General features: G+C 44.6%; 1 protein-coding gene across 1 annotated transcript in view; it reads left to right on the top strand.

Annotated features, from left to right (window-relative positions):
• The window catches only part of SH3GLB1 (SH3 domain containing GRB2 like, endophilin B1), a gene marked incomplete in the record, with an annotated part of 1,384,102 nt that overhangs the window by 982,073 nt on the left and 377,844 nt on the right, over nucleotides 1-24,185 (top strand). Inside the window, 1 exon segment of the mRNA XM_044085714.1 lies at nucleotides 8,800-8,823. Coding sequence (XP_043941649.1) covers nucleotides 8,800-8,823 — 24 coding nt within the window.

Raw genomic sequence — 24,185 nt, 5'->3', positions numbered from 1 at the left:
AGGCTGTTGGAGGCTTCTGTCCTGCCCTCTATCAGTATGGGGTGCCATCGAGTCATAACAGATGACTACTGTGTCCAATATCCAGAGGCTGTATAATTCCCCTCCTGTCCTCCCCAGCTGTACTTTCTTCCCCTTCTTGATGTCCCAAACCATCAGAAGTGAGTGGTGTTAAGCAAGGTCTTGAACTGCTTTTTACAAAGAGCCATCCAGGAGGCCACACCACACCAATGTGAATCTAGACCTTACTTCATATTCTTTTTAGTCCCAAGACAAAGGACCTCTGGCCCATTCTGGACTTGTTAGCCTCAAACAGAATATGCCAGAATAAAAATTGTAGATGGCCACAGTGCAGTCATTTCATCTTTGCTTGCTAAAAAGAAATTGGATATACACTTTGGACTGCCAAGCTGGCTGCCTACATGAGTAGATTACCAATGATTCAAGGAATTTCCATCACTTTTACATGGGAGCCAGCCATTCCCCATTCTGGGCTTTTCCTTTTTTGAGTGTCGTCTGCCTGCAGGCTGTTCAGGAAATGCATGGCTGTGGCTACAAAACCAGTCAGTCTTAACCAGAGATTCTCTTCTGCATCAGTTATAGTTGTAGGAGGATCACCATAAATATTGCAAAGTGTCATTCATATGCATCCCAAACAGACAGTAGCATTAATTTATTGCTCACTGGAAACCCTTCTTTGCCTCCTTGAGACAGAGTTCCTCCCATTGTTTGAATAGTGTGCATGATGTATCATTCCAGAATGGTGTTGGTGGTCTCATGCCTCAGAGCTTTTAGGGCTCATGGCAGCCACAATTTTGATGTCTTTTATTGAAATAATTATGCTGCCCAGTTTGCAGTTGTCATTTTACACGATTATCAGTAATCAATTGTCCATTTTTTTACATGAGAGTTGTTAAAATAAAATTGCCCCTGTACACATTCCTGCGGGGCACCACTTGTAACCCTTGTTGGGATTTGATGAATGACCTCTTACCATGGCTTTTACTACATCCATTGGAGTGCATATGGGGCAACATTTAATGCTTTTAATGTGTCAGTTATTGTAGTGGCAAAAGTCTTAAGGTCAAGGTTGGCATTACGCAACGTCATCATTTCTTTGTGCTGCTTTTTCCTTTTCAAAGAATGCCACTGGACTCTAAAAATAATTCTGTCTTTAAGAAAGCCTTGCTATACTGTATCTAACAAAAGCAGGCACTTTGTGTCATTTCAGCCAAGCCCCATGACGACAACTTTGATTTTATGTAGAATACTGGTCAAGTCGATCTAAAATTTTTTGGATTTGATGCAACAGCCCTCCCCCCAGCCCTTGTGATTTGGTGCCACTGCAGCCTGTCTTTTCATAGGTAAGGGATGTGACTGACAGAAACTTCTGAGTTGAGTCTGGAGCTTTTTGAAGCTTTTAAAATGAAGATGCAATTGAATTTGAATAACTGGCAGAAAGGTGTACAAGTACTGTATTTCTTTGTGTGCTCTGCAATGTAAACTGTTGCCTTATCTTTCTCCTGCTAACAAAGGAGTCCCTTAAAAATTGATTCAGCTTTTTGGTACTGCATGCCTCTGTAAAACAGATGACCATGAAGCATTCCCTTCCCTTGATGTTAACTCTCTTGATTTTTCTGATCTAGTTTTATTCCATTGAGGGTTTATAACTGTATTTTATGTGGACTTGTGGGTTTGAAGCACAGTTAAGAATGTTAGCTTTGTCAGCATCATCATCTTCAATTCCGCATATGCCAAGGAGTAACCCCAGCCTTCCATCAGGAAGGATATTGAAAGTTTTGATCCCTTTCTACCTCTGCAGCATCCTCCTGACTTTGGCCTGTTTAGATCCATTTCACCTGTGGATGTAAGCCATTGCATAGGCAGATCCTTTTTCTTTTGACTTTTTTTTTACTTACATTTGTCTTGACATTGCTGCTGTTTAATTGGATTTGTTCTTTCTTGAACAGTAGTAACATAGATGGTAAAGCTAAAAGTTGTTGCCTCTTGGGGTTATGCAGCATTATTTTTTGTGTAGTAATTTGTCTGCCTCTGTCAAATACAATAACTGAAGTAGTTTACTTAATTTGGTCTTCACCCGGTGGGTTACGGATCCGAGCTGGCAACTTTTGCTAGCATCAACTCTGAGCTCCCAACTCCTCCCCTTACCCATAATACACCTTCACTGCCTTCCATCCCCAGATCTTGTTTGCCGCAAATTGCTTCAGCATCGTGTCTATGGGTTTAAAACCTTTTGTGAGTAAGTAATTTTACTAAATTTCTCTCAGTTAGTGTTAATATAGATCCCCTTTCTCCTCCCCTCACTTGGCACATCGAGTGTTAGTGTTTTTAGGTTAGTTAGAGTAGCTTGTTCTGTGGTGTAGGTAGTAGCTCCCCCCCCCCTCAGTGTTTTCTGTAGAAAAGGGTGGTGAGTGGGTGTGTGATTATTAATTCGAAAGAACTTGCCTGTCTTTTTTTCCTCTGGCTATCTTTCTAATATTTAGGATGGCTGAAAAGCTTGTTTTAAAGCACTGCACAGGGTGTGGCCATAAGTTATCCCCAGCGAATGGCCACACCCTGCGTTTTGTGCTTGGCCATGGCCCACTTGAATGTGGACTGTAGTATTTGTGCGGGCTTCAACTCCCGCACCCTAAAGGATAGGAAGGCCAAGTTGGCCCTCAAAGGTCTTCTTCCTCCTTCTGACTCTGTTTCCTCGTCTCTGGTCACAGCAACTGCTGTGGCCGCCTCTACCTCCTCTCTTCCTCTGGCTTCTCCTCCCTTTCAGGCTGGGACTCGGCCTCCTGTACCAAAGCATGTGGTAGTGGAGCAGAAAAGGGGTAGAGAGAGGGAGAGAGAGTGAAAGATAAGGGAAAAGAGGAAGAGGTCTCCGGACCACGCTTCTCCGACCAAGACATCACAGATCCGTGACTCTCCTTGGCTTCGATCTCCGAGGTTCTCCCCGGAGCCAGAGGAGACACGTTTAGCCTTTCGGGCCTCGGTGCCCCGACCCGCCAGGTCAGAGTCCATGACCTCGTCACGGTCCACCCGCTCCTTGTCAGATATGGATCTGGATAAGATGATGAGGCGATTTATCCGTACACAGATCCAGATGAGGGTCTTGCCAACCCCCCCTCCCTCGTGAGGGGGAGCTCGCTTCCTTCCTTTCAACCCATATCTCCTTCTCCGAGCTGACTTTCGGGTTCGGAGTACTCTGATTTGAGATTGGCTTAGGTCAGGGGGTCGGTGCCAACGGTACCTGCTTCTATGACTCCAACAGTTGCCTGGAGCATTTCGGTTCCAACCAGCTTGGATCCGAGCCGCTCTCGGAGCCAGAGCTTGGGTGTCAGATCCGAGGGAGTGGAATCTTTTTCATCGGCTCTGACTTTGTCAGGCCAGGTTCCCTCCCGCGGAGCTCCATCCACCTCGGGCCCGGCTCCGATTCTCTCGGATCTGGGGAGACTGGCCTCCTCATTAGTTTCTCAGGAGGTTTGCTCTCCTTTGGCATATGACATGGTAGAAAGGGTTCTCTCTGTCGGAGTGAGACCCTTGACTGCCCCCTCGGACTCCTCCCAGACCCCCTCGGCTCTGTCTGTGGTCCCCATTGTTTTACCAGAGGGACAGCCCATGCTCGAAGAGCCCCAGATGGTTCCCCCCGAAGAACAAATGGCTTGTGAGTGCCCCTCCCCCGGAGAGCCCCACCAGAGATGTGCCTCGCAAACGAATGTGCAAGAGGAGGCACTTGGACTCCCCCCGAGTCCCTCACTGAGGACACAGACTTAGACGATGGAGAGGGTTCCCCAAGGTCACCTCCCGAGGATGTCTCTTCTGGAGACATCATGGAGATCCTGCGCCAGCAGGGAGGTTAGTCTGCCCCCAATCTTCTTCTGATGAGTCTGTGTTCCTGGAGGCTTTCGGCACGGGCCCGTCTACTTCCTGGGTATCCCCTCCTGCGGATCCTTTGGTGGATCTGGTCACCTCGCGGGCATGGAAGGAACCTGACACCATGGAACCTATACCAAAATGACCTGACAAGATCCTAAGCCCCCAATAGATAGGCCAGCTTGGACTAAGGGCTGCCCTGTAGATGCCATAGTGGTAGCAGCAGCCACTAAGAAGGAACTTGCTCAGGAGAGTTTCTCAGTCCATCCTCCTGACCGAGAGCCACAGATGATGGACCACCTAGGGAAGAGGGTGTATGCTTCAGCTACCTTTTCGATTAGGGTGCTGAACTACTTGGTCTATGTCACCAGACTCCCAACGCTACCTGGTAAAGGAGCTGGAGGAGTCCCCCCCCCCCCCCAAGTCCGTGTCGCAGGAGGACAAGGCTTCGTTCTCTGCGAGGATGGCCACTTTAAAAGCAGTATCTAACACATCCGTGTGACTCCTCTACCATGCTACGGAAGGAGCGGCTAGGGTGGCTGGGTCCAGCGTGTCCATAAGGTGCAACACCTGGCTCAGGTTATGTCAATTTTCCAAACCCTTCAAGGTGTCTTTTGCCAATGCCACTTATGATGGCTCTACACTCTTTGGTAAGACCGTCAAGGAGACATTAGTCCAGACATTAGTCCAGAGTGAGAAGGACGGGAAGAACACTGTCTGCCGTCAGGATCCACTTCTCTAACCCTCAAAGGTCCTTTTCTTGGACCCAGAGAGAGCAAAAGAAGATGTGGTTCCGGAAGTCACACTATTCCCGGGACACTCAGGGCTCTTCTTCCCCCAAAGGCAGAGGGGGACAGAATGGACACCGGCCCAGAGGCAGAGGGGGTCCACGGAACTTTGGGTCTCAAGAGCCTCTCTCGAACAGACCTGGGCAGCAACCCTGAGGGGTTGCCCGACTGCTGTACTCTGGAGGCAGTCTGGGGATGATTGTCCGTGCACCCAATGGCATGGGAGTCCAAAACAACTGACCGCTGGGTGCTTCAAATCATATCCAGAGGATATTCTATCCCCTTCGTGGGTTCCCCCAAACCTCCCAGACACCTCCCGGATGTACCACCCAAGCAAAGGGAGGCAGCAGCACAGGAAATTTCCAAGCTGCTAGAAAAACAATCCATCAAAACCGTCCCCCCAGATCAGCCCAGATTGGGCTTCTACTCCAGGTTCTTTTTGGTGCCAAAGAAAATGGGGAACTTGAGGCCTATTCTGGACCTCTCTACCCTGAATTTGTCAGTTGCCAAACAGAAGTTCCAGATGGTCACATTACAGTCCATCATGCCGTACCTGCAAGAGTGACTGATGTGCTCATTAGACCTCCAGGATGCTTACTATCGCATAAAAATGCACAGAAGCTCCAGGAGGTTCCTCCTCTTCTGGCTAGGAGTCCGTCATTACCAATTTTAAGCTCTACCCTTTGGTCTCACCACAGCCCCCAGGGTGTTTACCAAAGTGATGGCGGTGGTATCGGCTCACCTGAGGCTTCAGGGGATTCAGGTCTATCCATACCTGGACGACTGGCTCCTCACTGCTCCCACCAGGTGTCTACTTTCTCAAACCAGGGATTATTTCCTGACTCTTGCCCTGCATTTGGGGATCACAATCAGTGCATCCAAATATATCCTAGATCCTGTACAGGTGATAGACTACATTGGTGCCAGGATAGAAACTCTTCAGTGCAAAATATTCCTGACCTCAGAGAGAGTTCAAAACCTGAGGATGCATGTCTCCCTGTTCTACCATTCTCATCTTCCAATGGCAGAATCTGTGTTGAGGGCCCTAGGCATGATGGTGGCAACCATGACTCTTCTCCCGTGTGCTCGGTTACACATGAGAATTCTACAGTGGACTCTAGCTGTACAATGGTCTGTGTTGGAACTGCCATTGACATATCCATTTCAACTCAGTCAAGTCTGTCAGTCGTCCCTCATATGGTGGATGAGCTCTCCACACATTTTGGATGGACGACCCTTTTTTCCAGTCCCGGCCCAAACCACAGTGACCACGGATGCCTCCCAACTCGGGTGGGGGTGCATTGTTCGGGCAGGACAGTCCAAGGCCTGTTGTCCCCCATAGAGACCAGCTTGCATATAAATGTCCTGGAGATGAGGGTGGTCCTTCTAGCGTTGCAGGCCCTTCATGCCTTTCTTCCTCTAGGGACGATTGCTATTCAGTCAGACAACATGTCAGTGGTCTGGTATATCAACAAACAGGGAGGGACCAGATCTTATCCCCTTTGTCACAAGGCCATGAGAGTGTGGGAATGGGTGATCTCCACCAGTTGCTTTCTTATCGCAATGCACATTCTGGGACGGTCCAACATCCTAGCGGACAGGCGAAATCGGACCATTCTGATGCCTTAAGAGTGGTCTCTGAATCTGTCAGTAGCGGAACAGATCTTCAGCTAGTGGGGTCAACCTTGCTATGATCTCTTCGCATCTCCTTCCAACGCGAAGTGCAGCAGGTTTTTTCGCTCTGAACCCCCTGCCAGTAGAGACCCCAGAGATTCTGTAGTTCATGCTTGGCTTCCCATTCTTCTGTATGCTTACCCGCCAGTACCTCTCATTCCGAGATTTCTACAGAAAGCTCTTCGAGTGGGGAGCAAAGTGATCCTCATTGCCCCGTTCTGGCCTTGCCAGGTATGGTTTCACATATTCTGCCTCCACCTTGGATCCTAGATCCCATTCAAAAAAAATTAAAACACCCTTTGGGGGTGCCTCATCCAAATCTGGACAGCCTGAAGCTCACAGCATGGCTGCTCCAGTTCCCATGATTGCTAGGACTCCTGGACTATCCTCCTCAGTTAAATCTATTTTGGTGGCTGCTCATAAGTCTTCAACCTGGATGGTTTATCGCAGCAAGTGGAAACGTTTTTCCTTTTGGGCCTCCTAAAGGAGTTTAGAACCTTTCACAGCTCCTATTTCCGCCATTCTTGATTTTCTAGTTGATATTTTTCAACACGGCGGTAGTTCTTCTACTGTTAAAGTTCAGTTGGCTGCCATCTCTCATTTTCATGTGAGTGAGAATTCTGCCTCTCTAGTCTCTTCCAGACTGTGTAAAGCCTTTTATCAAAGGTACCTTTTTGTTACACCCCCCCCGGTCTAAGATCCTGTTCCCCCATGGGACCTTACTATGGTTCTTCAAGCTTTGGTCGCTCCGCCTTTCAAGCCTGCCGCAACTGCAGATCTGAAATTTTTATCTTGGAAAACCAGTCTTTCTGGTGGCTATTACCTCTGCAAAAAGGGTTTCAGAATTACAGGCCTTTTCCATCAAAATTCCTTGTATGATTTTTCACAAAGATAGGGTTTCCCTTCAAACCAATCCATCCTTTCTTCCTAAGGTGGCATCACCAGTCAATATCAATCAGACCATCAATTTGCCTATGTTATTTTCCTAATTTTACTAACAAGATGGAATACAAACTCCACATGTTGGATGTTCGTAGACAGTTACGATTTTATTTGTACAGGACAAAAAATTTCCGTAAATCTGATCAATTGTTTGCATCCTTCTATAAACCCTTTTTGGGGAAACCTATCTCCAAGGTCACTATAGCTAGATGGATTTCTTCATGCATCCTGCAGGTCTATAAGGACAGAGGCATGTCTCCTCCAGGTCAGGTGAAAGCTCATTCCACTAGGTCCATGGCCACGTCTGCGACCTTTTGGTCTAGTGTGTCTTTGGATGATATTTGTTCTGCAGCTACTTGGTCCTCATCTCATACGTTTATTTCTCATTACAAATTGGATTTGACTTCCAGAAGGAGGGCATCCTTTGGTTCTGCTGTGCTCCGAAATATCCTTCCATGAGGGCCTCCCAGGAGTTTAGTAGTTGGGGACTCTGTCCTACAGGTTGAAGACCAAATGAAGTAAACTACTTCAGATAAAGAGGTTGTGTACTCACCATAACATTCCATCTGAGTACTTGTTCTTCATTTGTCTTCAACCAACCCTCCCTCCTTCCACCAGACCTTGGCATGTGATCAGCCTACGGGCTGCAGTATAGGTCACAAGTAAATTTTTCAGGTCGGGTTCTCAGTATAAGATTTTGTAAACTCGATCTGGGGATGGAAGGCAGTGGAGGTGTATTATGGGTAAGGGGAGGAATTTTGAGCTCGGAGCTGATGCTAGCAAAAGTTGCTGGCTCGGATCCGATATGGATCCGTAACCTACAGGTTGAAGACAAATGAAGTACAACTACTCAGATGGAACGTTATTGTGAGTACATAACTTTTTTCTTCAAGTTATAGTATCATAATCACTATTATGCACATAAGGCACTAAGTAGAGAACACAATTCTGAAAGATCTCCACATGTAGTTACTAGATTCATGTTTATGTAGTTATGCACTACAGCTAAATGACAGAACCGTCTGATGCATTGAATTAGCAAGTGCAGTACTTTCTGTTCTTTTATAAGATGCAGACTTAGGCACTTGGAAGATTTTTAGGAGGTTCACTATGATGGCCATCACTCAAGTCATAAATGTTACTGTATTTTTCCAGACAAATGTAGTTACATTGATTTTCAACAGTATAAACAGATTCCTGGATGGAAGCATAAAACTCAGGATCTGTAAACTCTACAGGGAACAAATCTGTTTCTTTTAAAAGGCGTAGCTTGGCTTCCCCTGATCAGCATGATAAGGTCTTCTGCCATTTTAAGCATTTGAGACTGAGGCAAGGAAGCAGGTGCCTGACCATTTCCTGGTGAGTTTCCAGGTTTGTTTGTTCTGTTTTTCATGTTTTATTTAATTGCTTTCATTGTTTGCCCTGAATAAGAATGCATATATCAATTGACTAAACATATTCAGTTTAGAGAAAGATCTATGTTTTTCATCTGAATATTATTTTATTTAATGCTGGCAAGTTTTGGGCAGAAGAGGGGACAAAAGTAAGTATGTTTAATATTCAAGATAGATGGCATTTGAGTGTCTAAATGTATTGCTACATAATATCAACATTTTGTAATGCACGAGTTTCTTGGTACATATTTGCTTTGCTTCTTATAATGATTAAGTTCATAGGTTGATACTAGGCAATCAGTCTTCAGACTATTAAGTGCCTAGCAAAATGAGTCCGTGATTCAGTAGTTGCCTCCTGCCTTAATGTGATTTGCCAGTGTTCTGAAATGTGCCTTAGCACTACAGCATGCAGTGCATAAGCTCGCAAACAGCAGTTTCTCCCATCAAGAAACATTTTCTCCTTCTCATTTATATATAAAAATGTGGTTTCCTTGTACTGGTTTTACTGAGGAAAAATGAAGAACTTTAACCTCAGTGACATAGGCATTGGAAAAAATCTCTGTTGCATCTATAGACACTAATGGACACACCATTGCACATGCATGAAGGTTTCCCATTAAAGTCTAGGGACATAGCTCATTTTATGGTAACAACACAACTGGGGAAACTAAACTTTTGGGGCTGTGGTTTAATGAAAAATTTACAAAGCTTTTTATTTAAAAAAAAAAAAAAAAAAACTGTCCAAAAAAAGTAAGGAAGGGCAAGCAGGAAAATACATAGCGGCAGATGACTTATTAAATGCTGTGATATATGTAGAAGGATTTGAAAATCACTTTAAGGAGAGCTGCACAAGAGTTACATGAAGTAAATTTATTATAGAAGTAAATTTAAATGTGGCAGGGGTGCTACTCTGACATGCAGTGGATGTTTAGCCCGAATGCTGGGGTTACATTTGCATATAAATCTGTCATTCTTCTGTGTCTCATTAGTTCTTTGATGGAGATTTAGGCCCTTGATTTGTCTGTTGGAGGTACAGAAGGTTGAAAATGGTAGGGTCATTCATGGATAGCACATGCATTCTCATAACTGTGGCCTGCTCTAACCTATTTAACCACGGTTTTAAGTCTGCCAGTATAATGAAAATCTGTAGAGGTTGGCATGCTAGTACAGAAGTCCATTCACAACCCCTTTTCCCAAATTTTCACATGGGGTCAGGGTGTCACTTCAGCAGTGTGCTTATAATTTGTTTCTGGTTTTAAGTAAATTCTTGTTATATGGATAAATTGATATTTAGGGAAAGTATATTGAAAGCCAGTAAAGGTAAGTGTTTACTTTGTACTTTCATTCCAATGTAATGCTGCATTTGTTACATTTACACCATTTCTAGTTTGTGTCTTGATGCAAAAGTTCAAATGTAGCCCATCCTTCCGTTTGTTGCACATTTGATAGCTTCTTGTGGCTTAATTCTATGAGAATTATTTTAGGATTATAGACTCTAAGGCATTATCTTTCTCCACTAACAGTTGACCTGTTTTTACCATCAGTGCATACCACAGGTTCATTTAACATGCATCCTCCACTGGTGTACCTTTGGTGCTGATTGCTCAACACTGCAATATAAATCTGTTTTTTACCTGTTGATTTTACTAGATGTTCTTTGTGTTTCACTGTTGCAGTCATCACATTTGGGTTATCCCTGCCAGTGTAGCCCTCAGCTGGCCCGAATACCAGAGGCTTAGTATTTCTGTGTTGGTTGCTGTCGCTTTAGGACTGACGTCAAGTCGTTAGTAGTATAAAGTAAGGCAGCTGATGCCATTACGTCAGTCTTTCTTGCCACGGAGCCTGAAGCAGAAGCAGTTCGCATGAGTGCCGGTCGGCTGCTACCTGAGTTTCGTCTTCCCAATTGAAGCTGAAGTCTTCTGAACTAAGTACCCCATTGGGGATCCTTTTTTCTTGCACTAACCGATGTCAGAAAAAGTTAACAATTGTCTCGCCTGTGGAAAGCAAATACCACACCGAGACTTTCATTCTTACTGCATCACTTGCTTTGGCCCAGACCACGGCGTCCCCTGCTGTCGCTTTTGCTTTGTTCAACGCCAGAACTACACGCATTTGGGCCCTTAGATATTTTCGCTTACAGTCCTTGAATTCTGATATGGCTTCGGTAAGCCATCTGACAGCAGATCTTTTGAAAAAACGTAAAGATAAAGACAGAGACAGACCACACAGGTCCAAACCTACCGTCAACGCTTTTGTTAAGCTAGTCGTCAGTTCTCCAGTCCTCAGTGACGTGATTTCGCAGCCCCTGATGCCCGCTTCTGTGGATTCGCAGGCTGCTACCGAGACCCTTTCAGAGTCCGGTATGCCACAGAACTCTTCTTTGACTAAGGATCCTGCAATTCTCTCCCTTGGATGGGTCCGTAGCTGCTGCACAGGCACCGGCTTCCGAGGAAGTCCTTCGCACTACCGATTCTTGACACAAACCGACGACCTCTTTCGTGTCTACCATTCTTTCAAAAACTACAGAGTTTCTTAGGCCCAGGGTACGAACCACACCCAAGAAACCGACGACCCAATCTCAGGCACCTGCTTCCTTGCCTCAGTCTCAAATGCTTAAAATGGCAGAAGACCTTATGCTGATCAGGGGAAGCCAAGCTACCCCTTTTAAAAGAAAGAGATTTGTTCCCTGTAGTTTTGTCTGAACATGAGGCCGATGACTGATGCATCTGAATATGAAGACGTGCAATCCCTCTCTCCTTCTGAGGATTCTGATGCAGAGGACTCCATTCTTTCAGCCTGTCCCCCAGAAGACTTTTCCTTTGTGGAAACCCTTCATACCTTAAGGGAGCATTTCCAATGGGAATATCAGGACTACCCTCAGTCTAAAAAGAGACTTGGGGAATTCTTAGATCTTCCACAGCACAGACCCCTGGCCATTCCCCCATTCCTGGATGTTGTGGAGGATGTTTTCCTGGAATCCAGTTTGACTCCTGACATCCTCCCTCCTGCACCCAGAAAACCAGACTGGTATTAGAGTCCCTGACTCTCACAAATTTCTTTTTAAAACTCCTACTGCTGACCCTGAGGTAATTTCTCAACGGCCTAAAGGAATTAAAGCAGTCTCTGCTAAGAATCCCACCCCCTCAGATAGGGATTCCCGAGCACTAGACAGATGGGGGTAAAAATGTATACATCTCTGCTACTCTTGCTGTCAGAGCAATAAATTTGCCAGTTCCATATCCTAAAATTTCCAGTTCCATATCCTAAAATTTCAGCAACATACCCTGGAACTCCTCAAACAAAAAAGGTCTTCCTTTCCTGCTTGTGCAGAATCTAAAGCGTTACAAGAGTTTAATGCATTATGCAAGTCAAGTAACTAAACACACCTTGCACTGTGGTTTTGATGCCCTAGAAGCTTCTTGCAGGGTAACAGTCTCCGGTTCTGTCCTTAGAAGGCATGCATGGCTTAAGGAACAGTCCTTGCCAGACCATGTTAAATCTAAATTGTTGGATGCCCCTTGCACAAAGACATCTTATTTGGCACAAAGGCAGAAGAGATCTTAAAAAAGATGGAAGAAAAAGCAAAATCTATCCAGTCAGTTAAGAATTTCGTACAGGTCCAGCCACCCAGGTTCAGCAGGCATTGCCCCTCCAAGCACTGGCCCTTTCCTGCTCCCACCAGGTCAGTTCAGCCCAGACCTTGTGGAAGCAGACCCCCCCCCAGACAGCAGCCACAGGGAATGCAGAGATCTAAACAGTGGACTTCCTCCACTTCAAAAACGGGGAGTTCTAAGCCACCCCCTCATGGTAAGAACTCCCAATGACTCTCCTCCCCCACCCCCCTCCTTCTGCCCACCATCACTTACCCCTAGGAGGAAAACTCTCCTTTCTGGGCCACCACTACCAACGACTGCTGGGTTCTCAATATAGTGTCCCAGGGATACAAATTTTCTTTCCACACTCTTCCAACTCCAAAAGGGGTCCCAGATCTACCTCCAAACCAGTGGGCAGAGGCTCAAAAGCAAGTCCTTTCCCTGCTCTCTGTGATGGCAATAGAGCACATTCCTGCAGAACAGAAAGGCCAAGGTTTCTACTCCAGACTTTTTCTGGTACCCAGAAAAGAGGGCACCTGGCGCCCCATCCTCGATCTATCCATTCTAAACACCTTCCTGGTGATAACAAAATTCAAAATGCTCACCCTCCAGCAGCTGCTACCCGTGCTGTCCAAGGATGCTTGGCTAGCCACCCTAGACGTAAAAGAGGCCTATCACCACATTCTTATCAGGGAATCATGCAGGAAATATCTTCGTTTCAGGGCAGGATCCTCTGCACATCCCTTTGGCTTATCTACTGCTCTCAGAGCTTTCACAAAATGTCTGGCTCCTACCATTGCCTTTTGCAGACAAAGGAATATCCAGATTTTACCCATAGTTAGATGACTGCCTAATTCAGGCGCACAGCCAGGAAAAGCTGTCCAAGCACCTGGCCTTTGTAAAGTCCCTACTAACCTCCCTAGGGTACACAATCAATGAAAAGAAATCCAAACAGGTACCCACCCATACACAATCAATGAAAAGAAATCCAAACAGGTACCCACCCAAAGGATTATATTCCCTGGAGCAAGCCTGGACACAGCATCCCAGATAGCATTCCTTACACCAGAAAAGCAAACTTTCCTGACATCCTACTTCTCTCAACTAGCCACCAGACCCCAGTTATCTGCAAGGAAAATCCAGAAAGCTCTGGGGTTCATGGCGTCTTGCATTCTACTCATTCCATATGCCAGACTGCATATGAGGAAATTTCAATGGTACATAAGAAACCTTTGGTGTCAACACTCTCAAGACCTGGAGACCATCATACCCATGATAGCTTGTCTCTGAAATGATTTTCTTTGGTGGGCAACAGCATGCTCCCACAACAAGGGACTGACTACCTTTCTCACCACCCCCTGCTGCCCACACCCTCACCACAGACGCATCCGATTATGCCTGGGGTGCACACCTGGATGGCAGGTGCATACAGGGCCAATCGAGCCCACAGCAAATCCATCTGCAGATCAACCAAAAAGAGATGATAGCTGTCCAGCATGCCTTGACAGCTTTCAAGCCCCTTCTCTCCCCAGGGGCTCTCCTGATCAAAGCAGACAAACACCACTGTGATGTGGTGTATCAACAAGCAGGGAGGGACTCACTCCTACCCTCTATGCAGGCTGGCCATGACCCTTAAGCACACAGCCTCTGCCATGCAACTCCACTTGTTGGCACAATTCCTGCCAGGTTCTCTAAACACTCTGGCAGACCACTTAAGCATAAATCTTCTGGACCCACACGAGTGGCAGCTCAATAAAAGAATGTTCACCCTAATAACTTAGAAATGGGACACCCCGAAGGTCGACCTCTTTGCCTCCCACACCAACCATCAGCTCAGCAAGTTCTGCACCAGGGAGCATCACTGCATGGCTTGGAAAGTGGTACCCTGTCCTTCCCCTGGTTCAATCTATCGGTCTTTGCCTTTCCTCCACTACCTCTCAATCCCAGGGTACTGCTCAAAATAAAGGAGGAAAAACCAAGGACAATTCTTATTGCTCCAGACTAGCCTTGCCAGCAGTGGTACCCACTGCTGTGCAGCCTGTCCCCACTGCCACCATGGCATCTCACTCAGATTCCAACCCTCCTGACCCAGAGGGAAGGAGAATTTATGCAGACCCTCAATTTTGCAGCTTGGCTTATTTCCTAACCCCCAATCAATCTGCCAGCCTCAGTAAACAGGTTCTAGATGTTATACATGAGGCCAGATGCCCTAGCAAAGTCTTATGCTGACAAATGGAAATGGTTCTGCACCTGGATTCAGGCTAAGGGAGCCAATATGGCATAACCCTCCCTCTTATCCTGGATTACTTAGCTGACCTGCTACACAGTGGTGTCTCTTTTTCCTCTATTAAAATTCATGCCTCTCCCATCTCTGCTCATTCCCCCCACTGAGCAGCCCCTTTTCTCACACCCTCTGATCAAACAATTCCTAAGAGGGGCTAGCAACTTGAGGCTACCAAGAAGAGCACCAACCCCAGCCTGGGACCTTAACTTTGTGTTGAAAAAGCTCACCCTGCCCCCCCTTTGAACCAGCATGTTCAGCAGAGCTAAAATTTCTCTCCTGGAAAACAGCTTTCCTTCTGGCCATCACTTCAGCCAGAAGGATCTCTGAGCAGCAAGCACTCATGGCTGTGGAGTTCATCATCTTCCATGCTGACAAGGTATACCTAATGGCAAACCCATCCTTCATGCCCAAAGTGGTGTCCAATGTGGCTCTCAACCAATCCATTCATTTGCCCACCTTTTTCCCTAACCCACAGAACAAGGGGGAAAGGATCCTGCACTCCCTAGATGTGCACAGATAGCTCAGATTCTATCTAGACAGGACTAAATCCTTCAGAAAGTCTGATCAATTGCTGGTTAGCTTTGCTGCAGGCGCAGAGGGCAAAGCCATCTCCAAACAAACCATTTCCAAATGGATAGCACACTGCATCCATTTCTGCTACAAGCAACAAAGAAAGCCTCCCCCCAAGGGGGTCAGGACTCACTCCACCAGAGCAGCCGCCACCTCTGCAGCTTTCCTCAGAGGAGTCCCCGCCAGGGACATCCTGGAGGCTGCCAACTGGACATCTGTTCACACCTTTACCAAACATTACCACCTGCCTATCTTCTCCAAATCCAGGGCCGGGTTTGCCTCTGCAGTCTTGCAGGGCATCCTAGCCAGCCCCTAGTCTCCTTGACTGCCCTCACCCTTTTCCTCAGCTTTGGGAATCACCCCAAATGTGATGACTGCAACAGTGAAACATGAAGAACATAGTACAGTTGTGTACACTTAGCATAAATGTAGATGTTCGAGTGTATTCACTGTTGCAGTCCTGGTTTCCCTCCCTGCATCCCCCTCCTCTTTTTTTTCTTTCCTTACAAGGGACATTTTGGTATTTACTTTCTACTGGTGGAGTTCTTCCACCAGTACCTCACTCCCACTTGGGGGCTCCTGACAGGTTAGTGCAAGAAAAACTGATGTAATGGTGTCGGCTGCTTTACTTTATACTACTCACGACCCTGACGTCAGTCCTGAAGCGACAATAACTGACGTAGAAATACTAAGCCTCTGGTATTCAGGCCGGCCGAGGGCTACCCTGGCAGGGATAACCCAAATGTGATGACTGCAACAGTGAATACACTCGAACATCTGCATTTATGGTACGTGTACAAAACTGTACCTTCTTCAGTTTGGTTTGATACCGTGTTTTTGACATTTTACTTACTGGTACTAATTTGGCATTTTCATCAGACTGTCAAAGCTTGGTCAGTACGTCAGTGATTTATTTTGAGCAAGTGAGTGAACCCCTGAGACACGTGGAATTTTATTCAGTCATATCTTGCATGTGGACTGGACTGCTAGAACCTCTGTCCAGCCATTTCCTAGTTACAGTAGTGTAGACTGAAACCATAAAAGAGCTTTAATATTAAAAGACAATACCTAAGGAAGTAGACAAAATCTCATAACACATTCAAATAAAGCAGCCTTAAAATGGATATGTTAAACAAGAATACAATTAAAAAAAGGATAGTCAGGATAGAAAACAAAAATGGTACTGACGTAGATTATAAGAAATGAAAATTTTAGAGAAATAGCATAGTCGTCATACAGTTAAAATTAGTTGGTTACTAGAAGCACACTGGCAGATGTTAAGGGAAAAGAAGTAGGAGTTTAAAAGTTTAAAATAGTGAGTAATAAGGTGGACTCTTGCAGCTTGTTAGTCTCCAAGGGAAGACTTGAATAGTGATAATGTGGAGACGAGGCATTTGTTGTTAGTCACTGCGTTTTAGGTGGGGCAAATGCAACTTGTTTGGCTAGACGTAAGGCAGTGTTGAGGCACAGAGCGACAGAGAATCGGTAGAACTGAAGTGAAGGCAACCAAGAAACTGATTAGAAGAAGAGGAAGTATCTTGGAAGTGGGAAAAGTATTGCAGTTGCCCTTTCCTTGAAAATTAGACCTTTGATATGTGGCCTGTCTTGAATGGATAGACAATTTCCCTTAGCAAGAGTTATAGTAGTGGTGGTTGGTTGTGGATGAATGCATGATAGAGTGACAGATTTTGTTTGCAACCCTAGAAGAGTACAGAAATGCAGTTTTGGGATCCAAGTAGGAAGCCTTATCCAGCATTATGAGTAGGACCCCTTTACAGTGATGTTGACACTTGACAGTAAAGGTGGAGGATGCTCTTCAGTAGTACTTTTGTAACACTAAGATATTTTTTTCGTTGATGGAATCAACTTACAGGGCTTGAGTTCATGAGATATCTAAGCTAACACTCCTGTTTACAGTTGCTTAACTTTAATAAAATGCCATGATAATTTTTTTGTTTTATTAAGTTGAGAGTTTACATTGCTGATGTCATTCCACAAATTACAAACCATTTCTTTTTGTGTTATGCAGCCTTAGATGGTTGTTTATTTTTGCCCATCACCTTACTAAGAAGTGCAAAGTGTGCACCATGCTCAACAAGTTTGCTAATGTCAGATGCCTTGGTAGTTTTTAATACCATGTTAATGAAGAAAAAAATTTAAAAGATTTGAAAATATGGTCATGAAGGAAACTGTCAGTCAGGCTGATGGTATAATATCATGGAATATCCCCAGAAGTAGTAGGAATAGAAGAAAGCAGTCTACAATTTACCAAAATCCTAGCAGAATTCTAATTTAAGACTGCCACTACAGGAATAAACCTGTCATGAAGGGTAATGGAGAATGGACTGAGTCACCTACAATGGGCAAGATCATGTGTTGGAAAAAAATAAAAACTAAAAAATTGTTTCTGCTTAGTTGTCTCAGGCCAGTCTGATGAAGGCTACTCACCTTTGCCAGAGAAAATGGGGCATTTATATGGCACCATTTTTTTCCTGTACGTATCATTTATGATCTCTTGTATATACCTTGTTTTTTACCGTTTTCTACCACTGCTTTCAGTAGACTAAAGGCTTGCATAGGATTTTGACAGAAGTGGTAAGATGCTGAATACTTGGATAGAGGCAGACTTATGAAAAGTTTATGAACCACTTACCATTGACAGTATCTGTGCATGTGCCATTTGTAATAATGTATCTATGCATACATACTTATTTGTTTGAGGATATATTTAGGTAGCTTGATTGATTTTTTTTAAGCTTTTGGTGTCCTATTCAGTTGTTAATGTGGAACACTTAACTTGCTTCACCTAGGAAGTGATGGTTAAAATGTGTTACTTTATACTTACACAATGTTCTTTTGATGAATTAGTGTGATTTAGCTTTATTTACCATGGGTATTAGAAGAATTCTTAGTACTGAATGTGTGGCAGAGCCTTTCAGTGTAGAGCAGTGAGAAACATTGAGTTTTTAAGTCTCAAAATGAGGAACATTCCTCGTAACGAGGTACACTTGTTTTTATGAGCTATTTAAATTTCTGAGTTAGCTCATTTTTAGCCTTAGAGTTTTTTTCCCTCAAGTATTATATGCTGCAATTTACTTTCTTAAGGCGCAGACGTGTCCTGCAGAAGGAATTACAACTGGATGACTGTTTAATGACTGATTCTTACCAAGTGTGATATGAAAGACGTTCCATCACAAAAGATGCTTCATGAAGCAAAACAGCCCCAGGCTTGGTCATTAACCACCTCCTGTAGACTTTATTTAGGAGTTTCATTTTTATAAACAGCCCATACTGTCTCAAGCTCCTAAATGGAGTGATGTGTTGTATCAAGCAACCATTCTGAGACTTGGACATTCCCAGACCGAGGACTGAGAGTGGTTGTTTGATGGTCAATATTTGTCCATTATTTTGTGGAAAATATATTGCTGTTTTTGTGAGGAGGTAAAGTACATGATACGGCAGCTGCTACTGGCTGAGTTTTGACAAGACTTGTTTTGCATCCAGGCGCTCTGTGGTCATTCTGCCACATTTGTTCTTTTTTGGCTAAGTGAGAGATTGTGTCAAAAGCTTTAGCCAGGTCAAGGTATGTGGTGTGTACTGTTTTCCCTTCATCCATTGCTTTGGTGACCTTTTCAGAAAAACACCAGGTTCAGTAAACATGACCTGCCCTTGTCAAATTCAAACTGAGATGGGTCCAGTGTTTGAAGATTCATTTCGTATGTCCTGATTGATTAGTTCCATGGTAAATCTTCCCATGGCTTGGCATATGAAGCTGGTCAGACCTATGGGTCTGTATGTTTAAAACCTGTATGGAGGCTGTGACTGAACAGTGTTGTTAGGTGTGTGACTAAATCATGCTTCATGCTATTTAAGATGCATCCAGTGATATTGTCAGGAACCATCGATGCAGTACGTTTAGCTTTTGATAGCACTTTTAGGAGTTGGTCTTGTTTTGGAAACAAGCCAGTTTCAGGTAAATCTTGAGAGCAGACAGACAGGAGCGAAAAGAAAGTTAGAGCTAAATTTATTGGCCAGTAGAGTTGCTCCATCTTCAGCCTCAGTGTAGGTAACATTGTTCACAATCAGCTCAGTGCACTGCTGTGTTGTGCTTTTGAAATTTGAACATAACTAAAAAATGCTGCCTTTGGCTTGGTTAGCTATCTTAGCCTCAACTTTGGCTTTGGTGGATTTTATTCAGCGCCTAAGTTTTGTTTCTTTCAGTGACAAGGACTCTAACATCCTGGGAATTAACTTTTCTTACTTTTTGTCACAATTTTCCTTTATATGGTTTTACCATGTGATTTTGTTTCTGTGGTTTGCCCTTAGGGCTGGCATCAGTGACCATCTTATCGATATAGAAAACATACTTTAAACTTGCAAAACAAAAACCAAGCCAAACAGCAACCAAGAAAAAAACAGCAGTTTTCTGTAGAATGTCACCAAGCACGATAGATTCCACCACAGTTAAAAACAAAGTGCAAAAACACAATTTATTAACGCAATTACAAAATCAAGGCGTTTTCGTCCTATAGCTGGACTTCATCAGATAATCTCTTACATCATTTATTAGCATCCATTATATACTTCCTTCATTTTCATTTTCCAATCAAAAAATACCAATTAATTCAAATAAACAAATCAGTTTACTATTAAAAGCTCATTAATATTAAAATACATTTCATTTAATCACATAAATATATCACATTTCTCGAAAAGACTTTAAATTATATCTATTTATCACTTTAAAATCAATTCCATTCATATTGCAGGGGCTAAAATATATTTTTATGTACATGTTTGAAAAAAATATTTACATTCATAAAATTCACAATCAAATAGCATATATTTCCATCAAACAGCACCATCTATTGACCATATAATTTATTGCACTCAGGATTATATTTTAGCTGCTTTTAATTTCAGTAGAGGTAAAATTGAAATATATTCATTCAGACCTGGGGATTTATTTGCTTGCAATGTGATCTGCCACCATAATTCTCTATATCCTATGGCGTCTTCCCATGGCCCCCCTCTGATGTTATTCTTTATATGTTCAATTACAAAAAACTGAAATATACTGTCTTCACATATCTTCCTGTGTCTTAGGTTCATAGGTTCGTACTAGGCTGTCTGCCCTAAGGCATTTATAAGCCTAGCCAGAGTGTATGTGGCTTACACCACCCCTTAGGATGAGAATACTACGCCCTTTTAGGGTTTAGTTTACTATGCCTCTGTCTAGTAGTGACACAGAGATGACCCCCGGGGTAAACCTACGATCTCCCATCCACTCGTCGAGATTTCTCTTGAATAGAGTCAGTGAGGGGCTCTGCCTAACATGGACTGGGATTCTGTTCCAGAGTGTAGGGAGCCTCTGGGTTATGAATCTGTCCCTCCAGCATGTCCTATTTATTTCTGTGTTGAGATTTAAGTCACTTGTTCTCGTGGCTCTGATGGATTTGGATTTTCTGAGGTGGAGCATGTCCATTAATTCAGGATTGGACATGGCCTTGTACGTCAGGCACAGATCACCTCTGAGTAGGCAGTATGCGACTGAATAGAGCTGGAGTTTTTTCAGTCGGGCAGCATATGACATATGTTTAAGACCCTTATCCTCTTGGTGAGGAACGTTTGGGGTCTTTCCAACTGCTGCAGGTGTCGGGTGAGATACATCCCAAATGGGGCATTGTACTCAATCATTGGCCTGATAAGAGAAGAGTACAGGGGCACAATGACCTCTCTTGATCTAGATGTGAAAACCCTTCATGATAAGGTGGGCAATATAGAAGGTCTTCCTAACCTCTTTGGCAATGTGAGTGTCAAATGAGAGGTTACTGTCAACCTGGGTCCCTAGGTCCCTGATTACCTCTTCCGTACTTAATGGATTACCGCCTATGTGGTAATTTGTCGGTACCTTGTTTTTCCCAAAGGGTATGACTCTACATTTTTTGGCGTTCAGCTTAAGGCCATGGCTCTGGCACCAATTATCCATTTCTATGAGGCCTCTCTGAAGGATGTTTGTGTCTGCTGGAGTATCAATTATGGCGCCCAGTTTGCAGTCATCTGCAAACTTTGTCAGCCACAATCCTCCTATGTTTGCCTGTACCTCGGAAAAATAAATGCCGAATAAGAGGGGTCCCAGGACTGAGCCCTGTGGGACACCGCTTGTGACTGGCTTAGAGTCTGACATAGCTCCAGCAACTCTGACCCTGTGGGTTCTGTCCTTGAGCCAGTTTGCAACCCATCTTGTGACATATGGGTTTACATTTAAGCTGGTGAGTTTGTCTATGATGCCCGAGTGGGGTATTGTGTCAAAGGCTTTTGCAAGGTCAAGGTAGGCTGTGTGAACTGCCTTACCCTCATTAATGGCCTTAGTGACGGTTTCAAAAAAGTCGACCAAGTTCAAAAGGCAGGATCTGCCCTTGACAAAGCCAAATTGGGTAGGATCCAATGTCTGTAGGTCCCCAATGTCTTTGTTTATGAGTTCCATAATGATCCTCTCCATAGCTTTGCAGACCAGGCTCGTCAAGCTTATGGGGCGGTAATTTCCAGGGTCCGTAGAAGCACCGCCTTTGTGAAGTGGGACCACTGTTGCCGCACACCACTCTTTGGGTACGTATCCTTTAGTAAGGCTAAGATTAAACAGCAGCCTTATGTGTGGGTTTAGTTCCTCTTGGAGTTCATGTAGCACACAGCCCGGGACACCATCCGGTCCCATTGATGCTGTGTTTTTAGCTTTAGAGAGGGCGGCTCTCACCTGGGCATCTGAGATGTTAGGGAGGCTACACTCTGCTGGGATAGTTATTTCTCCTTTTGGGGGGGGAGGAGAAATTTGCACTGAACCTGTCTGCCAGAATGTTGGCAATGTCAGTGGGTTCAGTGTATTTTGTGTCATTTTGGACTAACTCTGTGCTTATCTGGGAGTTTCCTCCCAGGTTTCTAACATAGCTAAAGAAGGCCTTGTGATTGTCTTTAGTGTCTTTTGCGATTTTTCTCTCAAAGTTGGCCTTGGATGATTTTATGAGTGATCGTAGTTTTTTGCTAGTACTGATCAGAGATGCCTTCCCTTTTAGGGATTTTGCTCTGTCATGTAGTAGCTTCCTCCTCCTGTTGTAAAGTTTGTTTATGGCTGGGGTCCACCAGACCGGGCGCCTGCCTTTGGGGGAATGGGTCTTGGTTTTATTTGGGATTGCATGATCCATGCATTCTTGAAGGTGCCCATAGAAGGCATTTGCAAAGGATTCAGCAGTGTGGGTTGTGGTTTCCACTGGCCCAGGGGCCTTGAAGGATACCACTTCAATCTTAAGAAGTGTGAAGTTGGCTTTTGAGAAGTTCTTCACTGTGGTCTTTTGTGCAGGGGGTGGGGGCGGGATGTGGATTTCCAGTGAGATTAATTTATGGTCTGATCTTACCAAAGAGGGATATACTTCCGGTGTGGAGCATTTTGTCCCCATGTTTGTGATGATCAGGTCTAGTATATTGTCTCCTCTTGTGGGAATGGTGACTAGTTGTTCCATTGCATTTGAGTTTATGAATTCTAGGAACATTTGGGCTAGGGTGTTGGGGCTTGAGTAATGTTCCCAGTCTATGTTTGGGTAGTTGAAGTCTCCCAAAATGATGGTATTTGGAGAGACATTCATACTCTCCGGTGTCTTCAGGAAGGCTGTGTGGGGTTCCTGAGTTTGAGAGGGTGGTCTGTAGCATGCTACAAACTGTAAGGCAGTTTTGCCAATGGTTAGTTGCACCTGGATAGTCTCCGATGCTTCGTACATTGCCACTAACCTGGAGGTGTGAGTATCTTTGATGAAAATGGATACTCCCCCTCCTTTTGTGGTTCGGTCCAAGTTTTGGGGCCGGAAAGCATGATATGAGGTAAAACCTGATAGTGCTGGGGTGCTCTCAGGAGCCCTGAAACAGGTTTCAGTCACTGCACAGACATCGATGTTCTCCATACTGAGGAGGGCTTCGAGGGCGTGCATCTTGATGTTTAGACTTCTGGCATTGAGCAGCATTACCCTTAGTTTTTTCCACTTGTGTTTTCTAGGGAGGTAGGTTTGTCATTTGAGCCTTGCCTAAAAAAGGCACTATGGGGGTGGCAAGAGCCTTGGCCAATATCCGGAAGCCCAGGGGTGACAGGTGCAAGCCATCCCTTGCAAAGCAGCGTGGCTTGTCAAGCATGTCATCCCAAGCAGACAGATATTGGATCCCCTTAGAATGACACCAGTAATTAAGCCAATTCTTAAAACTGATCATTTTGTCTTTGTACTGTGGCATCATTCTTGGTGAGGGTAAGATGCTGCTCAGGGTCAGGATCATACTGGCCTGGGCTACATAATCAGAGAGCTCCTCTATGTCTCTCTTCATGTAGTCCAGGGAGGTACGTCTCAGGTCGTTCACACCGGCATGTACAATGACTGAGTCATATTTGTACTTGCTGTGGAGTGACCTGAGTGCTTGTGTTATGTGGCGGATTCTAGCTCTCGACAGGCAGCTTACTGTGACCTTTTCCTTGTTCAGTCTGGTGAGCGGGACGTCAGTGTGTCTGACTATGGAGTCACCTATTACAAGTGTGTCTGACATGTTGTTTGGCCTTAAGGGCTGTGACTGTTTAGCACACTGACTTTGTGAACTATGTGTTGCATGTGCTATGTCTTGAGGTGGTGGTTGCTTGGGTGTCTGCTTTGGAGGCCTCTGTTGTTTTGGTAGATTTTTAATCAGTGCCTCCGAGTATGTTTTTGTGTGTTTATGTGTTTGGTTTCCTGTTGTGATAGTTCTATGTGAAACTGGGTTTGTGGTGTGCGTGGTTACCTTCTCCTCCTGACTGGTCTTGCCAGTACTGAATTGAGAGAGCTCAGCCTCCAGTTTGGCTATATAGTTGCATCTCTCGCATATATTTGTATTTGTTGGGAGGAGGAGAGGGTTGTCTGTGTACATGAGGCAATTGTAACATTGCCTCAAGATTCCCAGATTCACCAGCTGAACAGGAGAGGACTCCAGCAACTGACCCTTCGACATGCTAGAAATAGTGAAAAAGATTGCTGTGTAACTGAGTCAGAAAGGACCTATA

The sequence above is a fragment of the Protopterus annectens genome, chromosome 10.part0 (assembly GCF_019279795.1).
Source record: "Protopterus annectens isolate FY-2018-M chromosome 10.part0, PAN1.0, whole genome shotgun sequence".
NCBI classification, from domain to species: domain Eukaryota; kingdom Metazoa; phylum Chordata; order Ceratodontiformes; family Protopteridae; genus Protopterus; species Protopterus annectens.
This window is presented reverse-complemented; position numbering and strand designations above follow the sequence as displayed.